We start from the raw sequence: 24,992 nt of genomic DNA on the forward strand, positions 1-24,992 counted from the left end.
GCCCATTGCTTCTTGTCCTATCCTCAGAGGTTAAGAAAAACAATTTTTCTTCCTCCTTCTTGTAACAACCTTTTACATACTTGAAAACTGTTATGTCCCTCCCATCCCCCATCCAGTCTTCTCTTCTCCAGAACAAACAAACCCAATTTTTTCAATCTTCCCTCACAGGTCATGTTTTCTAGACCTTTAATCATTTTTGTTGCTCTTCTCTGGACTTTCTCCAATTTGTCCACATCTTTCCTGAAATGTGGCACCCAGAATTGGACACAATACTCCAGTTGAGGCCTAATCAGCGTAAAGTAGAGCAGAAGAATTACTTCTCGTGTATTGCTTACAATACTCCTGCTAATACATCCCAGAATGATATTTGCTTTTTTGCAACAGCGTTACACTGTTGATTCATATTTAGCTTGTGATTCACTATGACCCCCAGATCCCTTTCCACAGTACTCCTTCCTAGGCAGTCATTTCCCATTTTGTATGTGTGCAACTGATTATTCCTTCCTAAGTGGAGTACTTTGCATTTGTCTTTATTGAATTTCATCCTATTTACTTCAGACCATTTCTCCAGTTTGTCTAGATCATTTTGAATTTTAATCCTATCCTCCAAAGCACTTGCAACCCCTCCCAGCTTGGTATCGTCTGCAACGTTATAAGTGTATTCTCTATGCCATTATCTAAATCATTGATGAAGATATTAAATAGAACCGGACCCAGAACTGATCCCAGTGGGACCCCACTTCTTATGCCCTTCCAGCATGACTGTGAACCACTGATAACTACTCTCTGGGAATGATTTTCCAACCAGTTATGCACCCACCTAGGTTGTATTTCCCTAGTTTGTTTATGAGAAGGTCACGTGAGACCGTATAAAAAGCATTACTAAAGTCAAGATATACCACATTTACTGTTTCCCCCTATCCACAAGGCTTGTTACCCTGTCAAAGAAAGCTATCAGGTTGGTCTGACACAATTTGTTCTTGACAAATCCACACTGACTGTTATTTATCACCTTACTATCTTCTAGGTGTTTGCAAATTGATTGCTTAATTATTTGCTCCATTATCTTTCTGGGTACAGAAGTTAAGCTGACTGGTCTGTAATTCCCTGGGTTGTCCTTATTTCCCTTTTTATAGATGGGCACTATATTTGTCCTTTTCCAGGCTTCTGGAACGTCTCCCATCTTCCATGACTTTTCAAAGATAATTGCTAATGGCTCAGCTATCTCTCTCAGATATTGAGTCTCTCTGCTCACTTCCCAGCCATCTAGGGTATGTCTGCATTGCAATGTAAGCCCAGGGTTAGCAGAACTCAAGTTAGCAGAGCCTGGGTTTGTTAACCTAAGACTTGAGCGTCTACACTAATTTGTAACCCCACGTCAGGAATGCTTGTATCCTGGGTCTAAACCTAGGTCTCCAGCATCTACACTGCATAATATGGTCTCAAGTCCGACCACCCATATCCCAGTCATCTTAACACCCTCCCAAAATATGGCTTCTAAAGCCAGAGGAAATGCATGAGGGGGCATGTGGGGCCATATGCCTTCCAGATTGCATGGTCATATGGTGTGGCTGGGTCCCCTTCCTGTGGGGCAGCTGAGGCAGCGAGCTGTGAGCTATGCCAGGCAGGGAGAGGCAGAGGCAGGAGGAACAGTTGGAAGCTGAAGGGAGGGGGGAAAGGTCATGACTCGAGCTGTTCCAGGGTTGCATCCCTAACCCCTCACTATCAGCAGGCACGGGTCATCTTACCCCTAGAGGTTTTCATATCTGATGGAGCTGGCTGGTCTGTTTTGTTCCTCTATTATTGGAGCCAGTCAGTCATTCAGCTACTCTCCCTCTCTGAACAATCAGGGTATGTCTACACTGCAAGTAAAAACCATGGCTGGTCCGTGCCAGCTGACTCATGGGCTTTGGGGCAGTTTTAGGGTTAGGCTGGAGCCCAGGCTCTAGGACCCTGAGAGGCCCAGAAGTCTACACAGTAATTAACACTGCCCCATAGCCCGAGTCCCACAAGCCTGAGTCAGTTGGCACGGGCCAGCCATGGGTGTCTTAACTCCAGTGTAGACATACCCCCAGTCTACTTAGCTCTTTCCTCCTCTCCAAGAGCCCTATTTCTCCCAGCAACCAAAGCTGTAGCCACCACTGGCTCCCCACACTGCCCGGCCACCAACTGCTTCTGATGGAGGGTGAAAAGGCTTAAGTGGGAATTAAGTGGAGCATATGCCCAGTGCTGGCCACTGCATAGGGGTGAGGAGTTTCACACATTATGGACACTAAAAACAACAACATGGAACTGTCAGGACAACTCCAGGCTTTTCCTCCTACATTTCTAGAGACCAGGATTCTTTAAAAACAGAATTGGAGTTTGCATTCAATTCTCCTGACTATTCATACATTCTATTACCAAAATGTGGAAGCAGATGATGGGTGGCTGGACAGCACGGTCTATGGACTCCAATTTATCACTCACTATTACTAAGTAAAAGAAACCAAAACAATTATTTCAGTACAACTCCTGTAGGATTTGCATGCAGTTGCTTCCTGCAATTCAAAGCAATCAGTACTTAACAGTAAATAAGCCCAAATGTCAGCCCTCCTTTGGTTTCTCACTTCTGGTAGCAACTTTTCAGCCAGTGGGAATGTAATGTTTGCATACCTGGGATTATAACAAGTTTGCTAACTTGACTTTTCTAAATGAAAACATTTTCAGCCAATCTAATAAAGATTCTAGGAGTGTTTCAAGAGACAAGCCCCTGAACTAGAGCCCTTTTTATTACATTTTCACTTAGCTCTGTTTGCACAAGAATTGCTTTTCCAGGAAAGTAAATCAGGGCACTCAAGTGAGGACACCCCTTTGTGAGTAAAGCTGACTGCCACCATTCTAGGGCCTTTAATTGGCTTTTCAGAGATACGTTAGCTCTGCACATTGCCGGCAAAACACTCATCGCTCTCGTGGACAGGAAAGGTTGTGGGCACGCCTGGTTTGGTGTGGAGATGCCTGCATTTGTATATTCTGCCTTCTGCAAAGTTAGTCTTAGGATAAGCCTAACAAAGAGAAAATCTAGCAACTAAAAATTAAAACAAAAAAGGGAGACTAATTAAATAGCAAAGAATAATGGGGCAGGATTTGTTGTGTTTGAGGATAGCTGTTGGCTAAATACATGTTCCTCTAGTCTGCTCTTACATTTACTGTGAGTAAAAACTGAAATTATCTACATATTTAAATAATGAAGTGTGAGAAGGATTTTATTCCTGCTTTAAGAGCCTGATCTAAAGCCAATGAAATCCTTGGAAAGATTCCCACGGACTTCAAATGGCTTTGGTTCAGGTCCTATATGCAAATTTCTATGAAACCTTAATGAGAAATATGCTAAAGTGCCTCCATAATTTTTGTGTGTGAAAAAAGAGGACAGTACCTGTCTTTGCTTTTTGTGTATTGTGCAGCACCAAGTACTTTATCAGCATTTATCAAATATCTCCTTATCTTGTTCGTTTCTTATTCTGCACTCAACAATTCCCTTTTTCATACTGCAACACAGGAACATTGTTAGTCAAATTTGGCCAAAAATTTACCAGCAGGTTTTGTGAAGATAAGTCTTTACATAACTTAAGACCAATAGAAATGTTTCCTTGCATTTATTTATTTTAAATTCCAAATTAATGTGTTATAAATAGAAAACAAAGCCATAACTTTATGGAGCCCATACATAGTGGCCTGGTGCTAGGGAAAACCTGAAAGCGTTATGGACTAGAGACACAAGATACCTTCCATTGAAATCAATGGCAAAATTTCTATTAAGGTCAATGGCAAGCAGGAGCAGACTGTAGAAGCTAAGCCTTTGCAAATAATACCACTTAGCTCTTATATGGCATTTTTCATCCATGGGTCTTAAAGTGCTTTATAAAAGGAAGGGAAGATTTATTATCTCCATTCTACAGATGAGGAAATGGAGGCATGGAGAGGTGAAGGGACTTGCCCAAAGTCACACAACAGAGCAGTGACAGAGCCTGGAACACAAGCCAGCTCTTCTGATGCTCCGTTCAGTGCCCTGGACCATGTTGCTTCCAGCTATTATATTTCAAACATCCAAGCTGAATGAAATTCCCAACCACCAGTAAATAATGAAAAGTAAATTAAATCTAAGATTATTTTGGCTTTTATAAGTGAGGGTGTAATTTGTAAAACAGGAAAGGATTTTTTAAAATATATAAACATTTTTAATTGAAAAAAGTCTTTTGAGTTGGAATATATACAATCAGTGCTGTGGGGTGACATTTAGAGGGTTGAACTGCTCTCTTTAAACTATTCCCGCCTTTGACCAGGAAGATACAACTTCAGCTTGTTTTCCTTTGGCTCTTTGTTCACCAGACACTTTTGGTTGCGGGGTCTGGACTGGATTAGGGGCCGCTACCATGCTGAGAGAGACAGAGGACAGTGCTCTAGTGCAGTGCTCCAATTCAATCCAATCACCTATCACATTTTCCAATACAGCATTCATACTTCCAGCTGCCACAAGGTCATCAGCATTAGCTTAAATCAAACATCCTCTGGCTCTAGGTCCCATGATGAAAAATTTATGGAGTCCTGGACATGGTACAAGTTTTACAGCTTTATGGATGAAATTCTTCAGGTCTCTCTGACCTACTGAAAAAAGGTTTTATTTTATTGTAATCCCCAAACGTTCAGTTTTGTGTGTGCGTTTTTCCTACAGAATGTGTGCATTGCTTCCAGCAATGTGTTTTGTATTACCTGGAAGAACAGAAAAGCACTAATGGGAGGAAACAACTTGATTCTTATTGCCAGTGCAACACAAAACAGAACCTCCAAACAATACAATGGCTTCTCGACCAAAGCCATCCTGCTTACCTTGGGGTCTTGGAGCCTAGTTCTCTACTCTATTACACCCATTTTACACTTTCAGTGGGGCTAAACTGGTATAAAAAACAGCATAATGGAGTGAAAACTCGGGCCCTCGGTCTTTTTTTTGTTTCATGTCACAAGCTAAGTAAGCTGCTTGGCTTTCAGTTTATACCTATCCCAGACAGCATCCATGGAAAGTAATCTGCCTTCTCTTGCCATTAATCCATCTTTTGTGTGTAAGACACACATGGAATGTGTGTTCCTCTCCATAAACTCAGTCTCCTTCCCAAGGAACTTCCAGTGAAACTTTTATAATCTATTTATCAAGAAATTCAGAGAGGGTGCAGGAAATAGCCTTCTCTAAGCCCTAGATATAAACATTTCCTGGCAAAGGATGCTGTCTAGGAAAGATCCCTGTGGTCTTTCTGCTGCACCAACCTGGTTTCACTTTGGGCTTTTGTTTTTACAAAGCCATGTTTGGGCCACCTCACCTTGACTGTGAAGTCTGCACTGAGAGGCCCAGATATTCTCAGTATCTCCTTGTCTGGAAACTTCTGGAAGTCGACGCTAGAATTGTCCACCAAAAAGGAGCCTGTGGAGCTGAGGCTGTTTTCGCCCTTCACACCTTGTAGAGTCTTGGTTTCCAAATCTGACAACCACAAAAAAGATTATCCAGAGCAGGCAAGCACGTGACAGTGACAAAATAATAATACCATGGGGATGGAGTGTAATAAATAGTAAAGGAAAACCAGGCCCAAATTAACCAACGTGCACTCAGTGCCTCTCGGGGGGCAAGGGGGCAACCACCAGATTTGTGTGGCTGGCATTGGAACTGAGCAAAACTGATTGGCGTTGTGGCCTTGTACAAAGGGTCACAGAGCCACTCAGGTTTGGCCTGGATGCCCCTCCATCATGACGGGGAACGGGGTGGGGAGAGTGGGATTGGTCAGGACAAATTTGAGTGAGTGGCATTGTGCCAAGTGATCCAAATCCAAATCTCAACCTAGTGACTTCATCTGTGCCCCACTATCCCAAATCTTCGCTGAGGCAACATCTCATTCCAAAATAAAAAAAGATCCTGGATTGACCTTTTCTCTCTTCTAAAAATTTCCTCGCTTGGCTGCCATACAGCTTAATTCTATTGCGAACTTTGCTAGGTTGGGAAAGAGCATGTACGCTGGGAGAGAAGGCAGGAGCAAGGGAAGAGGGAAAGTAATTTACAGGGAAAGGAATAACAACTACACTAAAGCAGGCCAGGAATACCCGACGGTCCACTTAAAAATTATGCATTTCAGAGGATTTGAACTTTTAAGAAAATGTTATGTATTTTTTGTTCTAGTTTATAACCTGTAATTTGCTGGTCATTATTCACAGCTCTAAATCTAAACAGCTATAAAAAGATTATTAAGTAACTACTGCTGTCTCAACACAAATAGCAGATCATATACTGGGATTTCCAAACACCCTTTCCATTGTACCAGGATGCAAGCACCTTGGCATGATTGCCTGTGCATTTCAGCTCTGTGCTATTACTGGTGCTCTGTTAAAGTTGACATATGGCTTGCTGTCTCTTACTGGGGTCTACGCTGTCAGAAAGGTGTATCCAAACTTAAGGGAAAAAAACCACTACAGTATTTTGTAATTGCCCCAAATGCTACATCTTACCAGTTACACCACTTTGAGTGTTTGGGGCTATTGTTAGAGAATACTGCAGCATTTTCTTCTATAAAAGCATGGACAGCATACTCAGCTCACTTCAGTTTTGATCTATCTTCAGTGCCACTGCTGAAAAGGAGGCAGCAGGTGGCTGGCTACTGCACGGGTATGAAAGAGAGGGGAAGAGTACAAAGAGCTTTACTGCCCTGCCTTGTGTCCTGGCCCACAGGCCAGTCAAAGCTGTGTTCTCCTGAGTGCAGAGGATGTTCTCTGCTTGCACGCTCTGGAGTACATGGCACTCCAAAAGGTACAGGGAGGAAGCAGGGCCATCGTCCCCACTCCTGCTCCCTCCACACCAGCTGCAGATGTTGCAACCATGAAAAGGTTAGTCTAATAGTCAGTGGGCTCATCCCCGCTGGGCAGGGTGACTCCTTAACTGCACAATTTGGCTCTACACCTGTGTATCTTTTCTATTCTTCTCACCGTAGATGAATGGGGGGGGTATGTGGGATAAAAAGAGCAAGAGATTTGCATACGAACAGAAGCATGTGCTAAACTCATGAGCAGTTTGATGACAGAGCTCAGTAGCAGGGAAGCTTGTCCTCTAACCTCCTCAGTATCTCTGCAGTCAGTGGGATTTTTTTTTTTAACAGAAGTGCTTGTCATCGAACGAGTCAGCCAAAAGATGAACATACAGAAATGGTTGAAAAATTGTGGAGTGACAGAAAGATTCTGAGCCTCTGGCCACATTCTACTCTCAGATGCATGTGCAAGTCCATTGATTTCACTGGGATTGTCCAGAGCACCTGAAGGCAGGATTCTGTCCCGTGTTGAAATCAGTGATTTGAGAGAAAGAAACCAGACATTTCTGTTGTAAATAAAACACCAGAGGATACCAAGGCTCTTATAAAGCAACACCACGCTGGCTTTTTCTACTTACGTAAGTGATCAGGTCCTTTCAACACTAGACGAACATGCCTACTTCCATAGGGAACAGCGACAACAGTATCTTCCGCTGCAGAGAAATGCAAAAATGCATGGAGTCAGTAAGCAAAGGAAGCCTTCCTGTCTCCAACCAATCATTGAAAGAGCTGTTCACAGGAAAATTAAAAGCCAAGCGTTTGGTACCATAACCCTTCCACCCCCACCCCTGCCAAAGTCCTGACAAAAGGCAAACGTCAGCAGTCATCTTAAAGGGATGTTCACATTCCAACCTACTGATGTTATTTATACTCCACTATTACCCAAGTGTCTAAAGAGGGACTGACAGTTTTTTATTTCACCTGGCCTCCAATTAAAACAAAGCATATCTTACTCTTCCAATTTATTTTGGCATGTATATTTGTGCTGAATTAGGGAAGTATAAAAATATTCAAATGTTCAAAGGGAAAAATTAAAACACTGAACTCTAGAACTCCCTGTTCGTTCACATGCCACATGATCCTCTCCCAGCTGAACCCCCAAAACCCTTTCCCTTCCACATGCCTTAGCATGCCATGTGATCTCCCAGCTAAACTCTGCAACTCCTTCCTGTCTCACAGCACACCCTACTAAGCCATGCCCCTATTGTGGTGGTATAATTGTGTTTTCCTTTCCATACCATCCCCAAAAAGCCATGGTAGTACATGGGCCCATTAGACCTGCAGCATAAACAGGCTCTTGGGGCCTGATTCTGCACCATTGAAGTCATTGGGAGCTTTGCCACGGACTTCAATGGAAGCCATTTTGCGCCCTTAATGAGTCCAAGGCAGTAGTCACTAATCTGCTCTCTCCTGCTGTTTACATGCTACTGTTAGACCAATGAAGCTAAAGAACCAACTATCTCAATAGCATCTTGGTGCTCTGCGGGGGTACAGGAGGGGAGAGTGTTGTGGCTCCAGAGAGCAGATTCCTCACCTTCCTTCTAATCAGCTGCTTAGCCAGGCAGACAGGAGAGGGCTCAGCTACACTCACTAGCAGCCTCAGGCTGTTCCCTCCTCCTCTCTCTGCTTCCTGTCTCCCTCCCTCCTCTCGAGCTCAATGCTGACAGTTGGGGGCAGGAATCAAAACAGTGTTGTCCCCCTCAAAGCTGAAATTTGCACGGGAATGCAACCCCCATAAAAATTATTCCCAGGTTGAATCATGTGACTCCCTTTGACTAGGAACTGTGAGGCCCTGCTTTGAAAGCAGCAGGGTGCTATTTTGACACGTGAAAGCAACACAGCCAGTAAGAGGCTAGCTTTCATCTGAAGATCTGAACTGTCACCGGGACTTTCTGAACAGTGGTCAGACATGGGCAAGGAAAATAAAAAGATTTACAGTACTCAGGCCCAACCCTGGATCCTAGAATGATGAGCATTTCTATTAAAAACAACCGATCGTGAAATAGTTAACAAGGTCAACATTTTAATTGTCATTATTGTGGTTCAGAATCAACACCCTGTTGTGATGACTAGGGCAGTTCAAACATCTCTTAGAATTATTCTTTCTGTCTGCAGGCTCAGGAAGATGACATGTGCTCTGTTCTCTCTTCTGTTTTATTCATAATAACAACAGCCAAAAAGTTATCCACTATATGACACTGCCTCACAATGATTTTCCATAAAGGAAAGCTTTGGGTTCTTTGTAGATATATTTAAAATGTTGCAGACAGTGGGGAAAAGGTTGATGGAGCTTTTAAAACTACATCTATGAACATTTTTAGTACAAATGTATGTTCATAAAAGTTAATGGACTGAGAGTGCTGAAAATAGAAAGTCTCTGTTTACCCCTAGGTCATGGAAAGTGCAAGCAAAGACAAACTCTCCATTTTAGCCCTCAGTGTGCTCAACTCTGCCTTAAAAGGGCTCCCCCCTCCATGATTCCCCACCCTTACTCTTTTGCAAAAAGTGATTCAGTGTCCACACTACTCTATGACCCTCTGATGACCAGATATTAGCACCTCTGTCAAATTCAGTGTATAGTTATGGAGTCTGTTTATAAGCCAAGTTAAAGTCTTGTAACTCAGTTCACCGAGTCATGTCACCGTCTAGACTTGTAGGTGTAAGACCAGTTCAGTATTTACAATACTTTCTATCTAGCTGCCCGATCAATACGACATAAATCTCATCTGGTCCAGACACCACAAAACTGTTCCCTTTTTTGGCCCGGTGCAGCTTTCATAGCATGAGGGAAACCCTGACTAGAAGATACAGCTTTCATTTCTGATTGGTTGGAATATCACTAAAGAAAGCTTTCTTCCTAGGGAAAATATTTGGGAGCCATTAAGTCCATAATCAACTTAGGACAGTCAGTGCTGGGAAAAAGTTCAGCAAGCTTCCCTGCTGATGTCCTAAAGGATCTTTTATCAGCTGATGCCAGTTTATTTTTGTGGAACAGTGGCCAAATAAGAGCTGACAGTATGTGTACGTGCATGGCAAGGAGAGGTGGAGAAGGAGGAGTGGGAAGCCGGAGGAGGAAAAGATAGGGATTCTTTTATACAGTAATGATAGTAAGTTCATTCAATCAAAATTTGATTATCCAAACCCTGGTTAACTAGAACACTTTCTTATCCAAGGTTTGGATATGTCCCTAGGGGTTTGCTGAAAAATTGTCCAAAAGATCTCCCAAATACTCTAGGACCAGATCCTAGAAGCAGCACAAGTCTGAGCTGGGGTCCAACGTACCAGACTGATCTCTTCTGCAGCACAATTGTGCAGAACCCTTAGGCTCTGCGAGGCTAAAGCTCCAGTCTCGGGGAGCTCCTACACTTTGCAGAATAGAAGCTGCAAAGCCAGCTAGACTTGGTGAAGCCGGCTAGTGTCTATAATTGGGAGAGCAGCCCAGAGGATTTGAAGACTGTGTTCAGGGTTTCCTGACGCTAATTAGTGAAAATTATCCCAGCAGATTTTGAAAGCTATTACCCTAACCCAAAATAATCCAAGGCTTCAGGTGTCCTCTGAGACCTTTAGAAAATTGAAGTTAAAACAGTCAACTGTGTTCTGTAATGTATCCTGCATGTGTGTGTGTCTGGTATCATTCATGATAGCAAACACAAATTTATTTCATTTTTACACATAGGTTCTTGTTCAATTATTTGACCAGCTATAGATTCTTACCTGTTTCACTGTGTATTAACAGATTTCCCTGTTACCCTTGTGACAATAATGTTTAAGGAACCCAGTAGCACAAGTATCTTTCCTTGCATGAGATTCATGACTATGACATATAGTTTCCCTGCTTAACCAGTTTTCTGAGTGGGTTTCAGAAAACAGAATATAGTGTCACGTTTCCAAAAATGTTAATATTCCCTTTACAAATGTTATATTTAAAAAAATCACTAGACCTCCCCCCCATCTGTATTAGAAATCTTATTGTTCAGTAGCTCACACTGACAGGGTTCCTTTTGTTTTATGAGTTTTGTGCTGAAGAAAATAGAGAAAATTGTCCCAGCAGATTTTGAAAACTGATTAGTGTCAGGATACTTTGAACACAGTCTTCAAATTAAAGACTTACTAATGTGCCATGGAACAATTGGAAAATCTTATTGTTTAAAGACCACTCAGCTTATATCACATAACTTCTTTGCATTCTTTCTCTCTCCATTTTATTACTAGGGATATAATTCACCTACTCTTGTTGCTTATTCTCCATGTGAAATCATAGCACGCTCTTTGTGAACTAGCATCTCTCCAGGGGATTCCTTATTATCATAGCACATCCTGGAAAGTCTCAGCTTATGTAAAGCAGCAGCAAGACAGTAGGGCCATTTCTTGGGGCTTATGAGCTTATGAGGAGGAGAAGGGAAGTGGACACATTCCTCCCTCATCCCCAAGAAGAGACATGGTGGGAGTGGGAGAACACCTGGTGACTGAACCCTCAGACAAACAATATGGAGAAAAGAGGATCAACTGGCTGCCCTATGAATGGAGAGAGGGTGGGGAAGAACATGAGGCCTCTGGCTCCTTCTTCAGAAGATACCTAAAGGTATTGTGAAGAGGGAGCCCTGGCCTGATGGGTGGAGGGAGACAGAGGAATTGTGGAGGGGATACAAAAGTCCATGATCCACCCAAGTCTTGATGTTTCAAGAGCATGCATAGAAATCCAAAGTCAGATCAATTCTCCTGGCTTTGGGTTTTGATGCAAAAACTCTGTGCAGTCCTACCAACGATACTCATGCTTAAGGGCAGGAGCAGAAAAATAATTAACCCCCCATTGTCTAGTAGCATTATATGGGGATGGTGGACCTGTAACTACATTTGAAGTATGTGAAAAAGACAAGGTATATAAAGTAATATCTTTTATTGGACCAACCTCTGTTGGTGAAAGGTACAAGCATTCCAACTACACCTCTACCCTGATATAATGTGACCCGATATAACATGAATTCGGATATAACGCGGTAAAGCAGCGCTCCCGGGTGGGGGGGGGGGGGAAGGCTGCACACTCCGGTGGCTCAAACCAAGTTCGATACAACACGGTTTCACCTATAACGCAGTAAGATTTTTTGGCTCCTGAGGACAGCGTTATATCAAGGTAGAGGTGTGTACAAAATTCTTCTTCAAGACCTGAAGAACGAATGCGCTCTTTTGTACCAAAATCTTGTAATTATCTTAATGGGCGAAAAAGGGCATCAGCACAGCTGTTTCTCCTGTAGAAAAATGCAGGGGGGAAATCAAGGACACATCTTTTCCTACCCTGCTGCATTTCAATTGCTGATGCCTTTGGCACAGATATACTGTCCCTATAAATACTGAGGAAGTCATTTCTGTAGCAAGTGCTAACTGCTTTAAAGCTCTGTGAACCTCTTCCCTTTCTGGTATTATCCTTCCTCCACCTATCTGCATGGTATAAACAGTGTGGAGAACAGAGATAGATACAAGCACCAAGAGAAAATGAATTCAGTGTGATGAGCACAACAGCACGTTTGGGATGGTTTTGAGAAAATAAACCATTTCCAGCAACTCTTGGCACACTAGAAAAAAGCCGCTGCCCAATTCCTCCAGCACAGCCTGAGAAATGCATGTTTGTAAATGTTCCAACGACCATCAAGGGTAATAAAATCATACACATGCCCAGGGGACACCTACGATGACTTCTAGCCACCTGCTTCACATATACTCCTACTGATTCTTCCTATCTCACATAACAACATGGCTCAAAAGTCTCTTATTGCTGCCCTCAGAGCTTTTCCTGGGGGACACAGGAAAGAAGTATGAGAAAAGAAACGTGTCCTTCCTGGGTCAAGCAATTCTTTTTAAAGAGAAGGCCTGAGATTAAACTGGCCATTACTCAAAAGTCACCACGCATCCCAGAGAACAGACTAAGCCCTGATCCTGTGAACACTTAAGTACATGCATATATTTTACTCTTGGAATTAGTCCTACTAACTTGAGTGGGGCTATTCAGATGAGGAAAGTTATCCGTGTGCTTAACTGCTTGCAGGATCAAGGTCTAAGGGCCCAATTCTGCCTTCAGACAGGCATGCATGACCTGCACTGGGTGAAATTTTTGGTCAAATAGTAAATTTGTTGAAAAACACAGTTTTGGGGCCACTGAAAATATTTGCAAATGTTGGTAAAATCAATTATTCCCTCAGTTCTATGCAGGACTCCAGTTTGTTCCTCTGGAAGTTACACAGGTATATCTGAGAGGGCTCTAACAAAATTTCTTAACCTGGTTTTTCTTGTCAGATGTTTGATGCGTGCTGAATGATATGGAGGGAGGTTACCTTGTACCTCGCCGTCATGTATGTGTTTCTGCCTGTTGTTTCTTGTCTTATACTTAATTGCAAGCTCTTTGGATCAGGGACTGCATTTTAGTTATGTGTTTGTACAGTGTCAACAGTGCCCTGATGCTTGATGGAGGCCGTTAGGTATTACTACAGTACAAATAAATGATGATAAAAATGAGCTATTCATAAAATACATTTGTAAAGACATTCAGAAGTGATTTCAAGTCTGAGGACTGCGCAATCTGCTCATGAACATTTCAGAGGCGAGATTCCATTCCTTGCTTTGCTATGAATTATTCCCTCAGCTCTGCCATATGCAGTCCTACCTCAACAATGCCAACTCCTTCCACAGATGATTCCTTCCCCTCCTCTGTACAACAGAAGGTCTCAGCCATCTCCCTCCCACCTCAGCTAGCACATTAAGATGCAGAAGGTCACTGTGCTAATGAGTGGTGTGTGCTGTGCTCCCTGCTCAACAAGTTATTCTCTGACAGAGTAAAGATGATTCTGTAAACAAACACCTCTCATTGTTCCCCACAGAAACCAAATGCAAATATAAAGAGCAAGATATCCAACAGGAATCCACAAATGTACATACACACACGCACAGGAAATTAGTGTTATTTGAAACGTTTAGATCATGTACCATCCAGCATTTAAAAAAAAAGAATGATAAAAATATAGATCGGGCCCATGTAACTCCAATGGAACTCACTGAAAGAGTAAAGCAGGTGCAGGTATTGTAGGAAAAAGCATGAGCTCCCTTAGGGTTAGGCTCAACTTGTAGCATAAAGGGCAGCATAGCTACACCATCCCAAGAGGAGCTCTGGTGTAGAAATGTGCCCCAGAAAGACATGACAATTCCTCCCCTGCTCCCCCTGGTACTGGTGGAGTAGCATAAGTTACTTCTTCACCCCTATTCAGGATGCAACACACTCCAGGCTATGTGCCCAACCAGCTAACCTGAGTGGAGTGGATGAAGCCAACCCTCTTCCCATTCCCTACCCACTATCTTCAAAGGGGGAGTAACGGGCAAGAAGTCCCTGCTTTCCCACTCTCTTCCCTCTGCAGACAGCACCACAATCTGAGCAGTTCTTACTTAGCCAAGAAGGGGTTATTGAGGATGGGGAGGACATGGCCTGACTCTACCTTACTCCCCTGCATGGCTTAATAAGGCCTGGGGACAATCTAGCCCTTAAGAAGCTTGTGTACTTCACTAAGAGGAGGAAAGTTGGCATTTTACCCGTCTACTTGTCCCTCTGACACCTCATCACCACTTTCAGTTCGGAGGGCTTGTTCTACCCTTTGAGGTTAAAGTCAACAGCTTACGTTTATTTGCTGAGAGCTGGGATTTATACTGGCCTCGAACCAGCCGGCAGGTGGACCCATCGCCATTGCAGACCCCACAGTTATCTTCCTTGACAGTGCTTCCCAGCTGGTGATCACAGCCAACGATCTGACAAGAAAGAAAGATGTGCAGTTCAAACTGAGCACCTACTGACTGCTGGATACATCTCTGCAACTAATTACCGCCAAATTTCTCTCACATCATCTCCAGAGGGCCATAAAGTACATTAGCAATGAAAGAATCTGAATGAATCTGGCTGAGAGCTTCAACTGAACTCAGGAGCTAGATACTCGGCAGGTCTGCACTAAATGGCTTTTGCAGTTCAGAGAAGGAAAAAGCATGTTGATTTTTTTAGGGTCTTGTGAATGCTTCTTGGTAACTGTCCTATCAGAGATAATGTTTTTAAAAGGTTTATAAAGTAAAATAAATGATTCTAGTTAGACTGATAGATACATACAGAACAGATAACTAAAAAGCTCTGCTGTGATCCCAGTAGTGTCTTACCTGATATGCAGTTGGGAAAGCCATGTGGTTTTAATTACATTTGACAATAATCCCATTCCACACAATCAAAGCCAGCGTTCGGATAATGTTAAGGATTTGATGAAGGAGGGGAAGAATGGTTAACACAAAGGACTGAGAGCCAGGAGATCTGGATTCTATTCCCAGCTCTGCAAAAGGCTGTCTCTCTTTGGGCAAATCATTTTAGTTAAAAATTTTAAACTTGGGTGAACAAACTGGGCTCCTAAATCCAGATGTAAGCTCCTAAACAACCTATAGTGCCCACTGAAGTAAACAGGATTTAAACTTTAAGCCAGGGGTGAATTTGGCCTTTTATCTGAACTGATCCTGGACCTGAAATTATGGAGTTTCACCCAACATTGTTTTAAAGCCAAGAAAATAAGCAAGTCCATATTACACACATTAAATAAGCATGAAAGGCCTCCTAGCACTCTGGCTTTCAAAGCCAGCCATGGACCAGGTTTGTACATAAAATTCTTTTCTACAGTGTTTGTGCTAAGACTTCAAGCCAAATTTAGAATAGATGTAAACAGTAGTGAGTTATGAATAAAGTGTTAACCTTAATGCTAAATCTGCATGCTTTTGTGGGCTTCAGTTAAATTCAAAGTGCCAAATTTTAGAAGGCGATTACAACAGGTGCAGCTGTAAAAATGTATGCTCATCAGCTGGGCTCATAAAAACACACATGTACATGTGCAAATTGGGTTACTGAGCACTAAAATAATGGTGCATGCAAATGGGTTTTTAGACATGAGTCCCTGACTTATACGTGCATATGGTTGTTTGTGTTTTGCTGGGCTTTGCTGAAGCAAGGGGTGTTCTCATTATTTTTGTCTGTTCCCCCTTTTATGTTCTCCTGGGGAAAATGTTGAACCTGTTTAATGTTATGACTTAATATTAACTTTTTAGTGGTTTAGTTTCTCTCTCTTTTTTTTAAAACTTAAAAATTGTGTAGTAACTGTGATCCAGGGAGTCCCTCAATGCCAATTGGCAGAGGGCACACCGTACCATAACTCACATCAGGCCTGACACACTCATTGCCCCAACACACTCTTGTCATAATCTGTATCTAAAAGGTGTCATATTAGGTATCATATGCAAACTAGTAACATGCTGGTCAAAAATATGTACGGGAGGTGTATAAAGAATTAGAGATGTGTAATGGAAATATGTTCTCAGAAGGTGTTTTGCAAGCAGGGCATACACGCAGCCTGTCCTAAACAAAGGAATGCTGTTTTGCCTGTCTTCCTGTGTATTCACTGTAAATTGATCCAGGTAACATCTGAGAGGACAATGAAAAGCAATGAAAGACCTCTGAACAATCACAGGGGATGGAGCCTGCACCCTCAGGAAGCCTTCTAGGTTCTTGAAACAGAGACAATAGCAAAGGCAGAAAGCCATTTTGGCATCCATGATAGGGGACAAGGATGAGCAACGTCCTAGGAGATCACAAAAAGTGGATCCTCTTAACCTAACAAAAAGAATAGCTGGAATTGACTATAGGTGAGAAATCTGCTTAGATAAAGATTATAAAGTGCTGAAATTAAGTTTTAGTCACTAGAAAGCATGTTTTGTTTGACTTGTAACAATAACTGCTTTTTCTGTTCTACTTATTATAACTTAAATAGATGTTCTTTGTTAATGAACATATTCTTGGTTTTATTACAAAACCATCTCAGTGCTGTACACTAAACTGAGGGGTGAAGTCCTCAGCTACATGAACAGGCAGATGTGCTCTGCCTCCTGCGAGACTGTAAACTTAATACCTCCTGTGAGTAACCAGTGAGCGGCACTGGGTGCTGCAGGGTAGATGGTTTTGGGGGGATCGGGACCAGAAGCGCTGTTGGTGTCACCCTGCCAGGAATAACCAGGCTGATGGAAGCTAGGCTGAGGCCATTGTGCTGCAAAGAAGCTACTGGTGTTAGGGCAATGAGCTAAAGCTGCACAGCACAGATACACCCCGGGTTACAGGTCAGATGGTGACAGAACCCCTTACTGGTCTGAGTGAACCCCCAGAGTGTCACAGTAATAATAGTGATATTACTCCGTACAGTGAAAGCTCCTGGAATTAACGTTGGTCACATCAATACACTATGTAGACATTTTAAAACACGATGGGGTCAAATTCAGGTTGGATGGAAGCAGACCCAATTTCTTTGACTTCACCCACTTCAACCCTGTTCAATTTGGCATACTATACTTCTGTGTGAGGCCATAATGATGCTATAGAAGCTAACAAAGGCCACGGGGTAAACGTTAAACATGTTTGATCAGATATACATGTACAAAAACTGCCAAGATCTAAAGACACACTGTTCAGCATTGTAACAATGTCAGATAAAGGTGAAATAATCAAGTTTATAGTTACTTCTAACCTGACTAGAAACTACTTGTTCCATTTGAAGCTTCTGCATATATGTTTATGAATCCTGTGGGCAGAGCCATAATAGACCTAATTTTACATTGTCAATCTTGACCATATGTCTAAGGCCTTGTCTACATACAAACTTGCACAAAAAGAACTAAACTGGTTTTAATTGGCACTTTTTGTTATTTCAGTGCAAATTCTGTGTGTGGACAGTTTTATTCTGAAATAAATATACACACACAGGCTTGCACTGAAACAACAAAAAGTGTGAATTACAACTGATCAGTCAGGCTATATATGGGGTTTTTTTGCCCCCATATTAGGACACTAGGATATGAAATCAGATTGATACAACTGCATGATTGAAATGCTTTTGCATGGAGCTGGACTACAGCCCACACCTACATACTAGGCAAATAGGCTCCTGTTGAAAATCCTGATGCCAGAGGATCTGCAGGCATTTCCCCTTCCTAGATCCTGGCACTATACAACAATTTAAAGGTATGCTCTACAATGGAATGCAAATCTAAATGTGCCCACGCATACCTCATACTGTAAAGCACATCTGAATTCCTTCGGTGTGAAAGGGCCTGGATATAAAAACAAATTCTGTTCCATCCATCCAATTTCAACATCAACTTTTATCCCCTTAAGCCTTCATAACTTTGCATGTGACTCATCAACAATCATATCACCTCCGGCTGTGATCTTATTATATCTCATTTATAAATTGAGCAATGTTGGACCAGGTCAGTACTTGGATGGAAGACTGCCAAGGAAAACCTCAGGTGCTGAAGGAAGTTGTGTTTGTGATTCAGTATTCTTTTTGAAACAGTATGGAGTCATTGCCCCAGCAAGGCACTTTTCTGCTGGAAGTGCTGTATTTTAAAGGGACAAAACAGCATTCTCTAACCACTTGTGATCCTAAAAATTCTATGGCACTGTATACAAGATCAGAGATGTTAACCTCACTGTCTTGGCCAAATTCTAGTTTAGATCATTATATTCTGCCTGAGTAAGTTCCTCTGCAGCTTTAACTGGACACAGTATTTTTCTTCAGTTCTTCTCCTAAATTGCTGCCCAGTTTTGTTGTACTCTAAGTTATTTATGTCAATGTATTTAAAATATCCCCATCCAAAACTCTGGGCCCCTGTACAGATTATAATAAAAAAAATCCTCATAACAGATGAACTGGACCAATTGTTCCTTACAAGACAACAACTGGACCAAAATTAAAAATGCCCTCCCCCCCCGAAAAAAACGTTCCCTCCAACTCATTCTTCACCCCCTCTCGGCTCCAGGAAAAGCCTGGGAAAACAGATGTGTTTATCTGTTAAATGGCTGCCACGTTCCATTCCCCAGAAGTATCTGTATTTAAGTGAGGTGGCTGGGGGTGAGGGGAGAAATGGGGAGAAATGATTTCTGCACAGTTTGTAATGAGCTTGGTGATTCTTTAGGATGAAAAAAGATGTAGAAAATCCTTTTGTGGCGTTTACAGGAAAGAAACTGTACAAGTTGGGACTGTGCTTGAATATGGTAAGTCAACCTAAAAAAACCCACAGAGTTCCTGAAATACTAAGGAGGCTGAAGCAACTCATCTATGAGTATAGATCTCTCATTTCCTCCACTAGCAGAGGGAATCTAGTTCTGGTGGAGCTGGGGTAGGGACATGCCAGTTCTGTAACATTATTTTCACCTCCCTAGGACCTCACAAGGTCCTCTGCAAGGATCAAGACCAGAAAGAGGGTGAGAGCGGGGCTATGGATATGACCACGGTCCATGGCATTGTATCCCCAGAAACCTGCACAGAATCAATGAGGAAAGCAATGGTCACTCAGTCAGCACACTTCCTTGACCATCTCGGTGATGTGAATCAATTCTAGAGAAGAGGTTCTGGGGTAATGCACATCAGTGCATTCACAGGAGCACAACTCCTAGAGAAATCCTTCTGCCATCGAGTCCAGGATCAGTTGGGTTGAAATGGCTATGAAGTATTGCCAAGACACAGGGCTCCTGGGCAGATTATTCCCAACATTAACAGGTGTGTTGTGAGCAAGACACGAGAAGTCATTCTTCCGCTCTACTCTGCTCTGGTTAGGCCTCAGCTGGAGTATTGTGTCCAGTTCTGGGCGCCGCATTTTAAAAAAGATGTGGAGAAATTGGAAAGGGTCCAAAGAAGAGCAACAAGAATGATTAAAGGTCTTGAGAACATGACCTATGAAGGAAGGCTGAAAGAACTGGGTTTGTTTAGTTTGGAAAAGAGAAGACTGAGAGGGGACATGATAGCAGTTTTCAGGTATCTAAAAGGGTGTCATAAGGAGGAGGGAGAGAACTTGTTCACCTTAGCCTCTAAGGATAGAACAAGAAGCAATGGGTTTAAACTGCAGCAAGGGAGGTCTAGGTTGGACATTAGGAAAAAGTTCCTAACTGTCAGGGTGGTTAAACACTGGAACAAATTGCCTAGGGAGGTTGTGGAATCTCCGTCTCTGGAGATATTTAAGAGTAGGTTAGATAAATGTCTATCAGGGATGGTCTAGACAGTATTTGGTCCTGCCATGCGGGCAGGGGACTGGACTCGATGACCTCTCGAGGTCCCTTCCAGTCCTATAATCTATGAATCTATGAATCTATGAAAAAAAAAACCATCTGTAGTCAGGACTAACTACTGAAAAGTGTACCATTGGAGATGATGTATGGCCAGAGTTTGGCCCATGAGGGAGAATGGGGCCATGAGGCACTTGATCTACAACTCCCCTGAGGCACCGCGACTGCTCAGGTGGACAGAGATTAATGTCACCATGACGTGAAACAAAAAACGTTGACATTTCTGAATGATAAAATTGCATGATTTTTCATTCCACAAAAAGTTTTGAAATTTCGACTTTTAATCAATGATGAAAACAAATGTCAAAAAATTGGAATTTCCCCTGGATGGAAATTCTGCTTTTTGATTAATTTTAGTTCTGACCTTCATAGATCTCAGGAGAATATGGAATATAGGGAGATGAATCCCTGCCCATTTCACAAAGGGTGGGGAAAGGAAAATCTGCCTTATCTCACCCAGATAGGGTGATGAAGTATAAACTTTGCAAGTTGAAATTCTTGGAGTTTCTAATCCCTTCAATACACTCTCACAGTGCTGGGACAACCTGTGCACTGGAATATGCTACAGCATAAAATGTCACAAGTAGCAATCATGACATTCATTTTGGGCCTGATCCCAAACCCATTGAAATCAATACGAAGGCCATTATTACGTCAGTGGATTTTGGATCAGGCCCTTATTTATTTTTATAGGCATTTCTATGGCGCTTATGGCTGTAGTACATTTAATAGTATGAGGTGCTTGAATACATCATGTCAAGCCTTGGAGGCACCCCAGACTTTGTATAATATAAGGAAGATGACAGCTACTTTGCATACCATACAACATTGGGGAAAATCACCAGTTAGATCAACAATAGTGTTTGCTCTCTGCACAACAGATGTTACCAAGTGTGTCATCTTCTGACAGTGCACACCCTTAGCCGAGCTGACTTTTAACTCTCCTTTTGGGTTTAGTAAAGAAATAACCCAACAAGAAAAAGCCAGAACAATAACAGCTCAGCCTCAGTTGGCTCAGACTATATTGTTCTCTGGATGCAGCACAATGGCTCTGCTCAGAGGTAAAGATTCAATATTGCGTTTTAGGCTGAAGTCCGATACTTCGTGCTGCGTTGGATTCCCTCCCACCACCATGCTTGACTGAACTGACAGCAAAGTAAGTTGGAAGAGTTGGGATACTCCTGACATTTAGCTACATACATAAAAATATTTTTACAAGACACAACATGAGAAAGGAAGGCCATTGAGCTAACAGAGCAAACTAGGGTGACCAGATATCCTGATTTTATAGGGACAGTCCCGATATTTGGGGCTTTTTCTTATATAGGCTCCTATTACCCTCCTGATTTTTCACACTTGCTGTCTGGTCACGCTAGAGCAAACTGCTTTTGTGCAGTTTAAAGATACCAAATGGAAGGTCTGAGAAGATGACTTAGAGCTGAGTGTGTGTTGCCCTGGTGGACATGAACTCCGGCTCTGCTTAGCAGTCTTTTCCAGGAATAAAACTGCACCAGCAATGACATGTTCTGGTTGAATCCTGCCTGCCTGAAAATGCCCTGGAGTAAGTTTTCGTAATCATTTCTTTTCAGCATTGAGAAATCTTGGGCAGGAAATAATATGATAAAAGTAAGCTTGCAAATCTAGCCAATTATAAATAAATCTGCTTTCCAAAGGCCCTGTCTACACTACAAATACGAACAGCTAAGACCCCGTTAGCAACACTATTGTCCCTAAGCTGGTTACAAATAAGGGGCCAAAGCCTTGATTTATGTAAATTGACATAGCTCAATTGAAGTCAATGGAGCTGTGACCATTTACAAACAGCTGAGGATCTGGCCCATGGGTTCAATTTAGACCTTAACCATGTTTTATAATCAGGCTGACACATTATGTGCCCTTGAACTTTAGTCTATTTATGAAATAGGACTAAGGTCCAAGTTACTCTGAAAACTCATACCATGTTTGTTACTGGGTTATGGGATCACTGAATTGTAGCCTTATATTCCTGGTCATTGCTGCATCTGCAGTGCAGCTATGCAGTCCACTTACATTCTGCATTTGCACTTTTTGCATTTGCTCTCAATATTTTTAAAATACAGCCTTAATATAGTAAGTATGAGAGCTGAATTTGGCCTGCAGAGCCTTTGTCTCAGATGATTTATTACTGGTGATGACATCCAAGGAGGAAAGAACCTTTTGCGATACAGATTCCAAGGTGAATTTTGTAGAGTTAGCAGTAAGAAAACACACTTTTGATTTGTAAATTGAGTACAGTTTCTATAGAATTTGTTGAAAAACAAACATGGAACCCCACAAAATCATTTCTATAATTACCTTTTAAAACTGAATTGCATTTTAATATTGCTACCATATTTCTCTCCATCTCCTACTGTCATTATTATTATTCATTATTTGTATTATAGTTGCACCAGGAGTCCCAGTCATGGACTCAGGGTCCCATTGTGGTAGGCTCTGAACAAACACACCTGTAACCGGGCGCAGACTCACCCGGCAGCACCTCCTGCTGGTCGTCTCGGGGAATTAGCTTCCAGCCTCCAGAGCTCTGTTGGGCTTCTGGCTCGCAGCCTCTTATAGGGACCAGCTGGGCCTGATTGGGGCATGGCCCCAGCTGTTACTGCCTCCCCAATCAGCCCAGGCTTTCCTTCACAGCCTCAGCCCTCTCCCAGGGCTGGTTTTAACCCTTCCAGGGATGGAGCGGGCGACTGCCCCGCTACAACACCAAAAAGATGGTCCCTGACCCAAAGATTTTACAATCTAAGTTTGCTCTGCCTTTCTACCTATTATTTAGTAATCCTTTGTTAAGCCCAGACTATGACCTTAAGGGACTGCATGCAGATGCCAGGGTCCATGCTGCAGAATCAAAGCCCAGGAGACAAAACAGCTAGTTATAGTAGTAGGAAAAACGCTGTAGACATTCCCAGTGGTCAGAGAGGGGAGGCATCAGGGCCGGCTCCAGGGTTTTGGCCGCCCCAAGCAACCAAAAAAAAAAAAAAAGCCGCGATCGCGATCTGCGGCGGCAATTCGGGGGGAGGTCCTTCGCTCCGAGGAGGAGTGAGGGACCGTCCGCCGAATTGCTGCCAAACAGCTGGACATGCCTCCCCTCTCCGAAGTGGCCACCCAAAGCACCTGCTTGGTAAGCTGGTGCCTGGAGCCAGCCCTGGGAGGCATGGTGGCCATCATGCATCTTCTGTTACAAGTTACCCCATATTTAGAGGCTTCACATTTACTAAGCAATCCTCAGCAAAGAGAAATGAATTTTAAAAAGATGTAGCCTCCTTGTGAAACCACCCTTGATTTAAATGAAAATCATCAGAGGTGACCCTTCCTATGTGAAAAATGTTGCCTTTTCAGGCTCAACTGTTATTAGTACAGTAACTCCTCACTTAACATTGTAGTTATGTTCCTGAAAAATGCGACTTTAAGTGAAACAATGTTAAGTGAATCCAATTTCCCCATAAGAATTTATGTAAATAGGGGGCGGGGGATTAGGTTCCAGGGAAATTTTTTTTGCCAGACAAAAGACAATATATATACGTTTTAGACAAACAATTTAATACTGCAATGATGATTGTGAAGCCAGAGGGTGGAAGAGGGTGGGATATTTCCCAGGGAATGCCTTACTGCTAAATGATGAACTAGCACTCGGCTGAGCCCTCAAGGGTTAACATGTTGTTAATGTAGCCTCACACTCTACAAGGCAGCAAGGATGGAGGGAGTGGAGACAGCATGGCAGAGAGAGAGAGACAGAGACACACCCTGTGTGAGAGAGAAAGCCATGCATTGCCCGTTTAAATACACTGACCCCACTCTAAGTACATTGCCTTAAGTAGATCAGCAACTAGAGACAGCAGCTACTGCCAGCAAGCTCCCTCTGTCCTGAGCACTGTCGTGTCCCCCTCCCACCCCCCCACTCTGTGGAGACGAGATACAGGAGTGGGAGGCAGGAGCAGAGGGAGGGGGACACCCTGACATTAGCACCCCACCACCACCACCACCCTGCACAGCAAGCAGGAGGCTCCCGGGAGCAGCTTCAAGGCAGAGGGCAGGAGCAGCACAGGGTAGTGGGGGGAGGGACACCTGAACTGGCCGGCAATTGATAGCCTGCTGGACGGCTGCCGCACAGGGAATTTAAGGGGCTTCCAGTAGACAAAGCAGGTGGCTGCCAAACAACATTATAAGGGAGCATTGTGCAACTTTAAATGAGCATGGTCTCTAATTGATCAGCAACGTAACAATGAAACAACATTAACCTGGATGACTTTAAGTGAGAAGTTACTGTAGAACATAGGCAACCTACCCATTGGGGCTAGTCCACAGACAAGGACACAAGAGTCTGGGAACAGAAAAGCATAGCTTGTTAGCTTTCTGGTTACAAAGAAATCCAGAAGCTGTCACATTCTATAATAGGCACCATTTAAACAGGAAACAGTCCCCAGTGACTTATAAGCAGAGGATGAGAGGAAAAAACTGCTGTGGAAGAAAAAGGCTTCTGTAATGTTTACTAACTCTTTTCCTTTATTTTACTCGGTCACTTTGTTCACAGTTTTCTTTCTTTGTTTTGCTTCAGTTTGGTTCTGTGGACTCTACTTTGCCAGAGCAAAAATAATTTTCTGGCTTTATCCCCTGGACACTCAGTAAAGTCTATGGGTTGAATGTTAGTGGTAGTGTTGACAAGTGAGAATGTAAGTGACTTTTAAAAAAAAATAACAACTCGACTGTAGTAGATTCCTCCTGAAATATTTACTGGTTCCCTCTGTAGGAATCCTGCAGGTCCCTCCCTTGGATATTTAGCTCATTTAACTTTTTGAGGGGAAAAAGATGCCAGGTTTTCCAGAGGAGCAGGAAAATATTCCAGCAGAAGATCCAAGAATTATCTAGCACAGGACAGTATAAATTAAAACACAATGTTACAAAATGGTCAA

At 42.7% G+C, this 24,992-nt stretch overlaps 1 protein-coding gene across 10 annotated transcripts in view; it reads right to left on the minus strand.

Annotated features, from left to right (window-relative positions):
• ADAMTSL1 (ADAMTS like 1) overlaps nt 1-24,992 on the minus strand; it is a 690,570-nt gene that overhangs the window by 161,506 nt on the left and 504,072 nt on the right. For all 10 annotated transcript variants that reach the window (XR_010588651.1, XM_065549471.1, XM_065549470.1 and 7 more), the window contains 3 exons: nt 14,537-14,663; nt 7,457-7,531; nt 5,352-5,509 (listed from right to left, as the gene is read on the minus strand). Coding sequence is in view for 9 of the 10 variants with exons in the window: in XM_065549471.1 (XP_065405543.1) it covers nt 5,352-5,509; nt 7,457-7,531; nt 14,537-14,663 (360 nt within the window). In the remaining variant the exon portion in view is untranslated. The remainder of the gene's footprint in view (nt 1-5,351; nt 5,510-7,456; nt 7,532-14,536; nt 14,664-24,992) is intronic.

The sequence above is a fragment of the Chrysemys picta genome, chromosome 6 (genome assembly GCF_011386835.1).
Source record: "Chrysemys picta bellii isolate R12L10 chromosome 6, ASM1138683v2, whole genome shotgun sequence".
Taxonomy (NCBI): domain Eukaryota; kingdom Metazoa; phylum Chordata; order Testudines; family Emydidae; genus Chrysemys; species Chrysemys picta.